We start from the raw sequence: 14,161 nt of genomic DNA on the forward strand, positions 1-14,161 counted from the left end.
CATGCTGCATGCATAAGGGATGGTGGACGTGGAGGTGGAACAAAGATGTGCATTTCCCATTCTCACATCCCAAAATATCATTGAGCTCATCGCCCGTCGGAATTGGAAACGACAGAGCTCCAACTCTCAGACTCACCCCAATATCGGCTTAAAAGCCCAAGTATACACAATCAAATTAAATTTTCAATTTTACCCGCTGTATCAGTATATATCAATCACATGTTTGCATTAAAAAAAGAAAAAGAAAACTGTGAAATTTGTCAACAGATGGCTTCTGGATGACTGCCATTGAATCAGTTTGACATGTTTTGACACATAGGCACGTTAACAGACATCACATTTGGAAAAAATATAATAACTTTTAAGTACCATTCGAGTGGTAAAGGCATTTGTTGGGACGGAGTACACTCAAAATCTCATATCAATTAGACGAAGAGAAGATATGATATTTAAAAAATATGATGATTAAATCTTTGAAAAGTAATTCAATTATTTGTCCCTCAGCAACGAAAATTCTAAAGTAAAAAACTCAATTATTACATTTTCTTTAACATACAGACTGAATGGTATACAAGACTCAAAGTACAAGTTCCAACCTAATAGATATTTTTGGCTCTGATCGCCCGAAGTAACCGAGTGTATCACCAACCGTTCATGATCTCTCTTTCAGCCAGTTTCCATGGAGAGTTCTCAACTATGCACCTGGAAGTACGAAAGAATCCCTTAATCTTGTAATTAGTCTTTAAAAAAAATAAAAAATAAAAGATCACATACTTATTTGAAAGTCTATACTTGAAATATTTTTTTACAAATGTTTGTTCCCATTTCTAAACTCTGCAATATATATATATATGTGTATATATATATTTCATTAATAAGAAAACATCTAGTCTATCTACTACTGCTGCACGTAGCTTGAAATACTTGAAAACGTGTAAAACGTGTCAAGGTAAGATTTCTAAGAAATAATCTTTTATAACTATTAACCAAAATAAACAAGTTTGTATCAAAATAAGAATTCGAAGCTTAAAAATGAAGTTAATTTTCAATTTAACACTTGTCAAACTCATAATTCTTATTAAAAGAAATCGGTTTTTCTTAAAGGGAAAGGAAAAACTATATTTTAAAAATAGTTACCATTCATAGTATATTTGACAAATTTTCTCAGAGTCGGAAACAGATTGGGAAGCAAGGGAACTTACATCGTCAACTGCATGGAGCCTTCAATGAATCATAATGTCCGTAGCTGTGAAAAAGGACGCGGATAGCATTTTCTTTACCATACTCCTGCCCATACTCAGCTATGAGTTTAAGATTTGCCGTGTTCTTGTCCCACATGTAGACTGAGATTGGCATCCTTGAAAAAGAAAAACACAAAAACAGTGAACAATATCTCATGTTCTGTCTGCTCAACCTATCAGAAAACAGCATGGTTCGCCACACCAAAATATACCATATATTCAAAAAGTACAAAAACAAAGCATAACAGTCTCGATCTGGATTTATAAAGTCTAGGATAAAAAAATTTAAGTTGGAGTGTAATCTGTAGAGAATAGAGTTTGTGTAACCTATCTATGATCTGTGAGTTTATGATTCGTAAAAGTGCATAGTATAAAACATAAGATTAACATGCTCATGGTATGAGCAAACCTACATATTAAATATAAGTTCGATTTCTTAATTCCAAGTTAAACAAATCTAACTCGTGAGCTAATACTCTCATAATTGCTATTGATCATAGCAAGATTCCATGTATCTATAGCAACCTTTGGATAATTCAAGCAGTATGTTCTTTACAATTTCCATTTCACAGTATCCTTAGATTTTTAGTTTCAAATAATTGAAATCAACGGCATCTCGATAATCTAGCCACAGAATTAAGTAACCAGGGAAAGAAATACACACGGGAAAGATATGTTTTCAGGTTGAGTATTACTCGATGATCAAGTATGAAGTATTATATCACTGAGCAAACTGAATCAAGGATAATGGTTGAAGAGAGAGGTTACTGTAGGACATGTGAAGACATAAGTAACTCAGGTTCTCCTCCCCACACGTGTGGTTGGCGCATCCGTCTAACATACTGGCTGAAGTCACCTTCAATAAACCTGCCAATCAGCGAACACATGGTTGTTCTCTGATTTGGATATTATAGTTTAATTTAATTCAAGAATACAAAGAAGTTCAGCAGAGAAAAAGAGGTATGTAGCATATAGCCTCCACGGTAATCAGCGAATGGAAAATGAAATTAAAAGACAAAGCAGCTTTTTCTAGATCGTTACTTGCTCATTGATAAAACGCAAATGCACTAAAATATACAGAAACAGAACTGATAACAAAATACATAATTTGATACCACGATTGCATAAATAGCAACCATCTTGACTTTCAAAAAGTACACCACTGGATACTTATTGAATGGAATCTAATTCAATAAACTAGTGAATAATGGTTCAGTAATTAGTGAATCATACTTCATAAACTATCAAATCTCAACAAATAAAATATAACACAAATGATCCTGTTTTTTTTTTATGAAGTGTAGAAACTATAAAGATATCTCTTTCATCGAGAATCACAGAAATAATCAAAATGGTCAAATTGTTACTAATGCTATGCATTAATAGTTTCATATGTATTATTAATAAAATAGTCCTATGTTTACTGAGTTCGAGTATAATTCAAAATTTATTGAAAATTATTAAGTGATTGTTGTTGTCTTTGTAATTCTAGAAAATAGTTGTGACATATAAAAAGATTTGCATAAACCTTGCCATTGTTGAAACTAGCTCTGTAAGCTAAGAGTCCTCAATAAACTTTACCTTTCGGTGTCCAAACGCCTTTTCATCAACTCATTTGCAACCTGCTCAAACCATTCAAAAAAATATTGGTCAGATTGATGAGGGTGCACCGAAATGGGAAGGCAGTAATAGGAGAGACAAGCAAAACAAAATCAATCGGAAACTCGGGTAATTCTATTATTAATAGTGTAATATTCTAAAATAAAAACCCTTGTAAATGAATTAAGATCACACATTCTCTCTGAGATTGTCTGCGAGCTGTTTTTGGAGAACCTCGCTTGGAGCTGGCTTGCCCGATCTGAGACAAGCCCCATGAACCACTGATCGAAATAAACATCTTCCATCACCAGCTATGCCTATAGAGATAGACAACAAAAGGCACCATCTTACAATTAAATGTCATTTTTTAGTCATTCAGATGTGCAAAACTTCTTTTTTTTTTTTTTCTTTTTTTTTGGGATAAGCGATGTGCAGCTTTTGACAAAGTAAAATAAATTCAGACATCCACAAAGACAACCTCCTACTATTCAACTCCAAACTATGAAAAATAAATTATAGAAGAGTCGAACGAGTAACAGGATTACCCCGTCAACTGCAAAGCGAAAACAAAGAGTAGAAAAGAGAAAAAAGAACAAAAGAAAAACGTAGAAGAAGATAAATATATTTAACAAGTTACGAACATTTGGCATCCATTTTGAAAACTAACAATCTCCTATCACAGAAATTGAAAAGTACGTACACAGATTAGTAAGAAAAATCAACATGGTAATAATTCACAAACAGAAAACACAAGAAATAAAATCACAGAACGCCTCTTTAATTCATTAACAACGTGGAGCAGTAGAAATAGAGATCAAGTCTAGGAAACAAAACGGGGGAAGAGCAACCTGTAAAAGCTGGAAAATATGATAGTTACAAACGTTGCTTAAGTTGCAGGATCAGAAAGCTACTAAAACCTGTAAGCTTGAATCGATCATTTTCTATATCTCATGAGAAAATAAAATTCTAAAACCTGCACTCAACTCAATAAAGGAGAGGAAGATTGAAGAAACCAACATACGAATCTTTTGAAACTGATCCAGACTGTTACTAAGCGAACTTTCTGATGTTCGCATTACCGAACGTTAGGTTGGCAAGTACACGAAACCATACAAAATCACGCTTAAATGCCGTTGCTCCGATATACAGAGTATGAAATTGAAAAAGGAAGAATGGAAGATTGCCTGCAGAATGTGGAAACGATAAGAGAAGCCGCTCTCATGTTGCTATCGCAGAGAATCGAATTCGGTGCCTTCTCGTGGGCAGGTAGCTGTAAGGATGATTCTGATGGCTCTGTTTCGAACGAACTTTTTACCTTTACATTTCCCTCCATTCCGATTGAAAGATTCCCACGGTTGTGTGGATTCCAATTTCCACATTTCCGGAACACACGTGGATCGCTATGGAGTCGCTATAGTGGATCAGGATGGACGAACCACGCTCTGTTCCAATATGGGCTCACTTGAAGAGCCGATATAAGGCCCACTTGTTTCGCCCAAGCCCAATATGGAAGCGACACTTGCAGATTACCAATAAATACTGAATTTTCCTTTATTCTTTTTTACGTTGATTGACCCTTTAACAAAAAAAACAGAAAAGAAAAAAACAAGACACATTTTTATGGGACCTTTTTTTTTCTTATTTTTAAAATATGTTTATTTTGGAACTTATATTTTAACATTTCAATTTTTATTTATTAAAATTAAAATCGTGTATTGAAATACGATTTCGCTGTGTGGCATAAAACACGATTTCAACCACATAGTGAAATAATGTCTTGAAGTCACCATTTATGTGCTACATGGCAAAATCGTATTTTAAGTTTAACAAATAAATGTTTAAAAAAAAACACAAAAAGTTTAACAAATAAAAACTGAAATATTAAAAAATAAATTTATAAAAATAATAGTTTACCTTTTATGTTCAATTCAAATTAATTGATTTTGACTATAAACTTCCAATTCGACCATACATCTTTTTTTTTTTTTAATTTAAGTTTTGAACCGTAAATTTGAGTAAGGAATAAAATTAAAATTTCTTTAATATAAAATTATAAAATTACATATTAATAAACTAATAGATTACATAAAATTCAATTAACAACAACATTGAAGATTAAGCCACGAAAATGTAAAAACCCAACCATCAAATATTTTAACATGACCACAAAAATGTGTAGATAAATAAGAAAAGAAAATCCTAAAGAATATCTAAAATGTCTAACCTAACCAACAGAATTGATACCCACATAGTTTTATCTGCAAATACACAAAAAGTTATATTAATCTATAGTATTAAATTTGTATTTTTTTTTAAATTAAATTTGTAATCTATTCCTACCATAAACTTAATTAAAAAATGATTTCAACATGAATATATCTCGGCGATTAAACCACGAAGTTGAATGAACGAAATTTGAACAAAATTAACTAGGTAAGTATTAAAAAATTAATGATTTTTTAAAGATAGATGTAAAATGTTATATTACAAGTTTGCTCCATATCTAATTTTCATACATTAAAAATTTTATAATATATTTCTAAACTTTAAATGTGTATAATAAAAATGAGCCTAACTAAGTGTTTAGTAATGCAAGTGTCAAATACACGTTAGACACAAAATTAAAAATATAAATCCTATTAAACTTTTTTCACAATCATAAAAAAAGTAAATAAACACAGTTACAATAGCTTATTTCTCTAAATAATTACAGAAGCATAATTTTGACGGTTTATAAAGTTAACACACATCTTGCAAATTCGGTTAATAGAATAATTTAAATCTCTTTTGGTTTTGGAATAATTGATATGATTTACTAAAACATAATAATTTATATAATGCACTAGTTCAGGCAGACACTTGTGTAAGAAGATTGATCAATTTACAACCTTGCCATTTGACTTTGTCAGTCAAACCAAGCTATTTCGTCATTCGTCAAGCCCCGCCAATGCTTGTTAGAGAAGATTCGCCTTCTCGCCAAACGTCGCCGTTTGATTGTGTCAAACATCAAAGCTGCAGCTTCCACTGCAAGTAAAAAAAATCCCATCTTCCTTGGCTTATAAAAACGCCGACAAAAAACCAAATTCGCACCAAAATATCAAAACCACCATTACCAACCAAAGTAGAAAAAAGAAATTCACGAGAATGCCTTCGACAACCTCTGTTTTCTCAGCTTACACTAGCATCGCCGCTTCAGCCATGGTGGCTCGGGCAATGATCAGTGAAACCAACACAATTCTCTGCCAAATTATCCCCCAAAAACTCCGTCAGGAAATTTCCTTCAAATTCAACGCCATGTTCGGACCTCTCTCTTCTCACATGACTCTCATCATCGACGAGAACAACGGAGTCGCCATTAACGAGCTTTACAGAGCTTCCGAAACCTATCTCACTACAAAAATTCCCACATCGCTGAAGCACCTCAAAGCCTCCAAATCCCCGGGCGAGAACAATTTATCTTTCAAAATCAACAAAGGCGATAATTTAACCGACGAATTCGAAGGAATTGAAGTCACATGGGAGTTAATTTCCACAGAAAAACAGAGCACGTATTTCGATTTCGACAGCTATTCTCAAACATCCGAAACAATCGAAAAACGGCACTACCGAATGAGCTTCCATAAGAAACACAGGGATTTGGTGATGAACATTTACCTTCCGTACATTCTGAAGAGAGCAAAAGCCATAGAGGAGGAAAACAGAGCGGTGAAAATTCACGCCTTAATGGGAGGCTATGGGAATGGGGATTCGATTGTTTTGCAGAGTACGTGCTGTTTTGAGAAATTGGCTATGGATCCGAAGAAGAAGAAGGATGTGATGGATGATTTGGAGAGATTTGTGAGGAGGAGGGATTTTTATCGGAGGATTGGGAAGGCGTGGAAAAGAGGGTATCTTCTGTACGGCCCACCGGGGACTGGGAAATCGAGCTTGGTGGCGGCCATGGCGGATTATCTGAAGTTCAATATATATGACTTGGAGCTTACGAGCGTGCAGAGCAACTCGGCGTTGAGGACGATGCTGTTGTCTACTACTGATCGGTCGATTATTGTGATTGAAGATATTGATTGTAGTGCTGAGCTTGAGGATCGCAACAATGGCGGATATGGGGGTGCCGGTGACACCAAGGTTTGACTTCTTTCCTCTTAAACAATATAAATAAAAATGTTAGTCAAATTACAAATTTAGTTTCAATTAATGCCAAAATTACTTGTCGTTAAATTTGTTTTCCAATTTTCTTTTTGCCAGATTTACTTGTTTCAAGATCATTCTATTAATATTTCTCCAAGTTTGTTCCTTTGTTTCTAATAGAATAAATATTCAATTTTCCCCTAAAACGTAAAAAGTGGCTGCCAAGTGTTTTAACCTATTAAATATTTTTTTAAGCAATAAACTTATAATTAAGCCATCTGTTCTGTTTCTGTATTTGCAGTTGACTTTGTCTGGAGTTCTAAACGCCATTGATGGGTTATGGTCAAGCTGCGGGGACGCGAGGATTATAGTTTTCACGACGAATCATAGGGAGAAGCTGGACCCAGCGTTGTTAAGGCCGGGGCGAATGGATATGCACATCCACATGACTTATTTGACCCCGTCTGGATTTCAGATTCTTGCCTCAAACTATTTGCAGATCAAAAACCATGATCGATTTAGAGAAATCGAAGAGCTGATAATGGAGGTGGAGGTCACGCCGGCAGAAATTGCAGAGGAGCTCATGAAAAGCGACGATGCTGACGTGGCCCTTGGAGCAGTCGTGGAATTCATCAACGGCAAGAAGAGGAAGAAGATGGAGAAGGAATTATGTAATTCTGAATTGATAAAAAACGACGAACAGAGCCTTCGAAATATTGAGGAAGAAGATCAGAATGTAAAAAAGAGAAACAAAAGAAGACGCACCAGATGGGGGCGGAAAAAATGAAGCAGCCTCCTCTTTTTACACCTACCATTAATTAGGGAGTTTCGTGGGTTGGGATGGTAAATTTATTTAATTTAAATAATTTTTATTAAATAATAAACTCAATCCAACAAATATTCGAGTTATTTAGATTATTATTCCAAATATTGTATAATAAAAAAATAAATGATACTATCTTAAACATTTTTTTATATATTGTACGGCAAGTAATCAAAATCAGTTATTTATATAGTGAAAAAAAAAAGCAAGACATTGAATTTTTTTTTCTTAAACATTGTTTTTTAAAATAAAATTAAAATAAATATATTTATATATAACTTTTAGACAACTACTTTTTAAAATTACAAATATGGTAAAATAATGAGAATTATTATTTTAGAATTTCAATTTTACCCTTCCTGATGTTACTCCAATTTTACCCTATCTCTTTGCGAGTGCTATTAGTCTCACCCTCACCCTCACCCTCACATCACTATCTCTTCTACCGTTCTTTATAAATCAATCCAATCATTTCTTCTCTCCTTAATTCACCATTCAATTTCAAATATTCGTTTCAATTTCCACTGATCTCCCAAATTTCTGTGTATGAAGATTTCGCCCACCTTGGAGATGTGTATGATTGAGCTTGTCAACTTCCGAGATCGACCCGGAGCACCTTCTTCCACTTCCAGACGGTTCTTCCCCAACCTCAAAGACAAACAAACAACCTTAGATTCCTCCTCGTAATCTAGGGTTTGATTTTTCAGAATTTCAGAGTTTTCATACTGATTTTAATTTATTTTAGTTATTTGTATTCTTTGGCTTTTCTATTCATCGATTTGATCTTATTTTAGTATTTCTATTACATTCGTTCTTAGGTTTTGGTTAGTTTGGAGAAGAAGAAAGGGAAGGAATATGAAATGTAGAGGAGATAAACGAAAAAAAAGTTATAGCCGACTGTCGTGGTTTCTTCTTTGAGCTGAAAGGAAAGAAAGAGACAAATAGAAAGAGGGGAGAAGGTGAGGAGTGTACCAAAGATGGAGGAAAAACAAAATGGGAACAAGAAAAAGAAAGATTAGAGGTGCACAGAGGAGAGGGGAGAAGAGAAATAGCAAGAAGGAGAAAGGAAATGGGAAGATGAAGATATGAGAAAATTAGTGAGAATTAAAAGAAAAATAATAATCAAGGAAAAGAAAGATATATCAGGTACATAGTAATATATCAATAGTATAAAGAAATATATCAAATATACATAAGATATATATCAAAATTATATCAATAGTGAAAAATTATATCAATAGTAAATCACTATGATATTAGCAAATTATCAACAAATTGGCTAACATATGATTAAACTAAAAATCATATCAAAACACATATAAGAGATGATATATTTTAAATCATTGATATATTAGTGATATAGCAGTGGTAAATGAACATTACATATCATATAATCATATTAGAAATATATATCAACACATCGATATATAATTATATCAGTAGATATCAAAGGTATATCAGTAGACACGTAGTTATATCGGAAGTAAATCAATGGTATATAAAAGGTCTATTAAGTATATATCAGATATATATTAGTGTTATATTAGTAGTAAATCAATAAATGGTAAATCACTCAGGTTCTGCCAACTCAATGACCTGCACTGCTCGAACTGGAATCCTGCCAATTCTAAGTTCTCATCGTGCTGAATTTCTCGCACTGGGATAGGGTCCAGCACCGGCTCTTCTGGATCTCCAAAGATCGAAAAATTGAATGATTCCCCTGTATGAACGTCGACTTGATGATGCAAAGTAGAGGGGACCGCTTCTATGGCATGAATCCACGGCCTTCCAAGTAGCAGGTTGAAGGAAGTCAGGATGGAATATTTAGCCCTGCCCGATTTTAGTGACAATGTCTTTGTCAAGGAAATGTTCCGATCAATGCGCCACCTCCCCGGATCAGGACTCGGCCGGCGTCACGAAGGAATCGTGGAGCCAATTCATGTCCAGGCAATTGAGCCACCTTTTGGGTTGGGGTATATACTTACGGAAGAAGATCTCTAAAAATTGGAAGACAAGAAGAAGAATAAGAAGAATAAGAGTCTCGTAAGAAAGCTTTTAAATATCTTCAGACTCTGAATGGGCGATTAGTCAAAGAAAGACATAACTTTCCCTTTTTCGGTTTTCCGGAGCCATGGATCGATGCTAGCGGGAAAGTACATATGAGACACATATATGAATGGAAATCTTAAGGAAATTGAATTCAATATCCTATAAGATTGGGCTATTAGGCCTCCGTGTTTTTGGTTAGTTAAGGATAAAATTGTGATTTTTTAAGTTGGGCCTCCATATTTTTGAAGAAAAATTGCTATATTTGAAAATTTATAATGTAGATGCTAATTTTGTTATTTTACACTTTTTTTTATTGCAAGAGACCCTCATTTTTATTGTAAAAAAAATTATAAAATTAATAATGATTTGGTGTTCAAAATCCAACACATAAAAAAAATAAATTATAGCATCTTAAACATCTATTTATTAAACATCTATTTATATAGAATGACGATATTGAATCAAAATCAATTAATTAATGTTTATTGATTATTCGAAGTATTATATAATAAAAAGAAAAATGATAAGATCTTAACCATTTATTCATACGACCAAGCAAAAAATTTTTTTTGCAAAATAAGTAAAATAGCAACCATATTTTGGTTATTATTCAAATATAGGCATTTTTTCTCAAAAAAAAGAAAAAAACGGAAGTGCACGTATTAAATGACAACATTGTCCTGCAGGTCCAAACCCAAGCCCATAAAATCCTACGTTTCGATTTCCCTCTAATTTTCATATGATATACCATTGATATCTGTGTTTGATATACTACTAATATAAGTGTTTGATATATTACTGATGTCATAGTCTGATATACGCCTTATATGAGTATGTGATATACTACTAATATGTATATCTTATATACTATTTATATGAGTGTTTGATATACTATTGATATGAGTGTTTGATATATTAATGATATGACTGTTTGATATACTACTGATATGACTGGCTGATATACTATTCATGTGATGTCTAATTTACATTTGATATAATGTTGATTTTACTTTAACGGAAAAATGAAATATGGTATTTTGATTAAAAAATGCAACAATATTCAAAATTATAATCAATAGATAAAATTCTCAATATGATAACACCAACCCAAATAGAAATTTTTAGAAATTGACCATTTGGACACTTTCTGACATTTAATATCAGGAGATGCCCACTACAGTCATTGGTGCATCTAATTTGTCGAATATCTAAAAAGAGCCCACAAGATGCACTAATATTCAATCTAAATGTTGGATTGATGGAGTTTAGTTTGATTATAGGTTTAAACTATTTTAATAAATACTCTAGTATTGACCAGATTCAGAGGTACATTAGATGTATATTGGAAGTACGTCAAAGGTACATCAGATATAGATTTGATGCATCAGATATAAACATACATTAGATGTATATCATATATAAATTGGATGTATATCAGACATAGATTGGATGTATATCAGATACTGATATACGTCGGATGTATATCATATATAGATTTGATACATAACATATATCATAAGGGTACAATTGAAATAATAAAATTTACGAAAACAAAAATTCAAATATTTTACTATATTTGAAAATTTAAAAAACTGATGATTTTTTTTGAAATAAATAAAATATTTTTGTTACCCACCACAATTACCCCTATTCATATGGTATGATATTGAATCAAAATGAGTTAATTAATGTTTATTTATATGATAAAAAAATTTAAAATAAATGTTGCATAAATAAATATGGAACGAAATAAAATTAAAATAAATAAAATTTTCATAGTAAACAAAATAATTATTAATAACTTTGAGTAGATTTTGTTAAAATTTAAATATTTGAACTAATCCCACCCATAGAATTTTTATTTATTTGGAGGCTTAAACTAGGTTAGACTGATCGATTTTTCAAACACCCTAATAATTAGTCGATAAGCAGCAGATTTTTACGGAATTGACTCCTTGGAAGTCAAGTATTTTCCATCCTAAAAACATTTTGCTCGTTGAAAAAGGAAATGCCCTCCCCTCACTCCTCAGCGTATAAAATCCACAATCCTCACGGAAATGGAAACCGACAAAATTCGGCATTAGAGATCTCCTCTCAAGTCTCACCCTCAGCTTATAAAAACAGAAACCATTTGGAGAGAAATTCGCACCCCCTGCCCTGGCCTCGCTTCAAAACCAAAGCAAAATGGCGTTTTTGTCGAAAATGCCCTCGACGACATCGATTTTCTCCGCTTACACCGCCTTCGCAGCTTCAGCCATGGTGGTTCGAACAGTGATGGGGGAGATCAGAACAATTATCCACCAAATTCTTCCCCAACAACTCCGCCATGTAACCTCCTCCAAATTCAACGCCATTTTTGACTTCGGGATTCTCTCTTCTCAAAAGTTGGTTTACATAATCGGCGAGAGCAACGGAGTCACCACCAACGAGCTCTACAGAGCCACCGAAACGTACCTCCACACAAAAATTCCGCTATCTGTGAAGCAGCTCGAAGCTTCCAAAGCCAAAGAGCAGAAGAATTTCTCCTTCAAAATCAGCAAAGGCGAGAGTTTAACCGACGAATTCCAAGGGATTCAAATCACCTGGGAATTGCATTCCATCCAAAAGGATCAGAAACCCAATTCTGAAAAACGGTACTACCAAATGAGCTTCCTCAAAAAACATAAAGATTTTGTCGACGATGTATACCTTCCGTACATCATGAACAGAGCAAACGCCATAGACGAAGGAAACAGAGTGGTGAAACTTTACTCTTTGGGGTATGATGAATCCTCCATTGTTTTGCGGAATACGTGCTCGTTTGAGACATTGGCTATGGATCCGGAGAAGAAGAAGGAGGTGATGGATGATCTGGACAGATTTGTGAGGAGGAAGGATTTTTACAGGAGGCTTGGGAGGGCCTGGAAAAGAGGGTATATTTTGTATGGCCCACCGGGAACTGGGAAATCCAGCTTGGTGCTGGCCATGGCTAATTATCTCAAGTTTAGTATCTACGATTTGGAGCTCACGAGCGTTGACAGTAACTCAGAGTTCAGGGAGATGATGCTGTGCACTGCTGACCGATCAATTATTGTCATTGAAGATATTGATTGCAGCACTGAGCTTGAGGATCGTGAATGTGACGATTATGGCGACCGCAAAGGAAAGGCGAGTTAACTTATCGATTTAAGCTCTTGGGTTGAGGGCTAGTTTACTTATTGTCGGCTACGTGAATTAATTTTTTATCTTTCTGTATTTGCAGCTGACTTTGTCTGGAGTTCTAAACGCCATTGATGGGCTATGGTCGAGCTGTGGGGATGCGAGGATTATAGTTTTCACGACGAATCATAAGGAGAAGTTGGACCCAGCACTGTTAAGGCCAGGGCGAATGGATATGCACATCCACATGACTTATTTGACCCCATCTGGATTTCAGATTCTGGCCTCAAACTATCTGCAGATTAAAAGCCATGATCGATTCAAAGAAATCGAAGAGCTGATAATGGAGGTGGAGGTCACGCCGGCGGAAATTGCAGAGGAGCTCATGAAAAGCGACGATGCTGACGTGGCCCTTGGAGCAGTGGTGGAATTCATCAATGGCAAGAAGAGGAAGAGGGTGGAAAAGGACGAACGGGACCCCCAAGAAGACATTGAGGAAGAAGACCCGAAGGAGTTCAAACAAAAAAAGGGAAACACAAGAAGAAGAAGGCACATGAGATGGAGACGGGATCACTCTGATGAGTGGTGATCAGTCAATAAACTAGTTTTTATGGAAAATATTTAGGTCCTTAGATCAAATTTCTAATACTTTTTGCTTAATTTTTTCATCGTAATTTCTTTGAATTAAGTGTCATGTTATACATTGGTGAGCATAATATCTCCATGAAATTCTTATTTTGGTCCCAATTTTTCAAACCTAATTTCAATTTTACATGCCAATTTTAAGAATATAATTAAAATTTATATTGAGTCATCCTCATTTTAGCATGTTATTACCATACAAAATATATATACCTATAAACACGTTGAAATAAATAATAATAAATATGCAAATAACACTAATATGCCGTAAAAAAAAAACAATGCATTAATATAAAATATAAAAAAAATCACATATGATTTTTATATATATTTAAAAAATCATATGTGAATTTTTTTTTTGGTCGCCAACTTTAATAATAATTCTTAAATTTGATTTAAATGTAGAAGAAGGAGATGGCAAGATTTGAGATTTAGTTTTGGGCAAAATCTAATAAAGATTTATAGTTTGACTAATGAATGCAAACACTGTTTTAATCACAAGCAAGCAAGAGTAAAAAAGGAAAGAGAAATATATATATAT

At 33.8% G+C, this 14,161-nt stretch overlaps 3 protein-coding genes across 3 annotated transcripts; 2 read left to right on the forward strand and 1 right to left on the reverse strand.

The window, feature by feature from the left end:
- Positions 1 to 443: 443 nt before the first annotated feature.
- LOC111019693 (OVARIAN TUMOR DOMAIN-containing deubiquitinating enzyme 4) lies at positions 444 to 4,018 on the reverse strand. Its single transcript, XM_022296105.2, has 6 exons — positions 3,862 to 4,018; positions 3,036 to 3,157; positions 2,823 to 2,863; positions 2,010 to 2,108; positions 1,203 to 1,357; positions 444 to 702 (listed from the first exon to the last, which is right to left on the reverse strand). Exons 1-5 carry the CDS (start codon positions 3,914 to 3,916, stop codon positions 1,207 to 1,209), a joined length of 468 nt encoding a protein of 155 aa, XP_022151797.1. The 5' UTR covers positions 3,917 to 4,018; the 3' UTR covers positions 444 to 702; positions 1,203 to 1,206.
- A 1,923-nt stretch (positions 4,019 to 5,941) lies between these two features.
- On the forward strand, positions 5,942 to 7,955 carry LOC111019781 (AAA-ATPase At3g50940-like). Its single transcript, XM_022296235.2, has 2 exons — positions 5,942 to 6,965; positions 7,270 to 7,955. The coding sequence occupies exons 1-2, from the start codon at positions 5,985 to 5,987 to the stop codon at positions 7,753 to 7,755; spliced, it is 1,467 nt and encodes a 488-aa protein (XP_022151927.1). The 5' UTR covers positions 5,942 to 5,984; the 3' UTR covers positions 7,756 to 7,955.
- A 3,920-nt stretch (positions 7,956 to 11,875) lies between these two features.
- On the forward strand, positions 11,876 to 13,713 carry LOC111019763 (AAA-ATPase At3g50940). Its single transcript, XM_022296218.2, has 2 exons — positions 11,876 to 12,987; positions 13,082 to 13,713. Exons 1-2 carry the CDS (start codon positions 12,025 to 12,027, stop codon positions 13,565 to 13,567), a joined length of 1,449 nt encoding a protein of 482 aa, XP_022151910.1. The 5' UTR covers positions 11,876 to 12,024; the 3' UTR covers positions 13,568 to 13,713.
- Positions 13,714 to 14,161: the final 448 nt, after the last annotated feature.

The sequence above is a fragment of the Momordica charantia genome (assembly GCF_013281855.1).
Source record: "Momordica charantia cultivar OHB3-1 chromosome 9 unlocalized genomic scaffold, Mcharantia_2.0 BLBB01000009.1, whole genome shotgun sequence".
Lineage (NCBI taxonomy): Eukaryota > Viridiplantae > Streptophyta > Magnoliopsida > Cucurbitales > Cucurbitaceae > Momordica > Momordica charantia.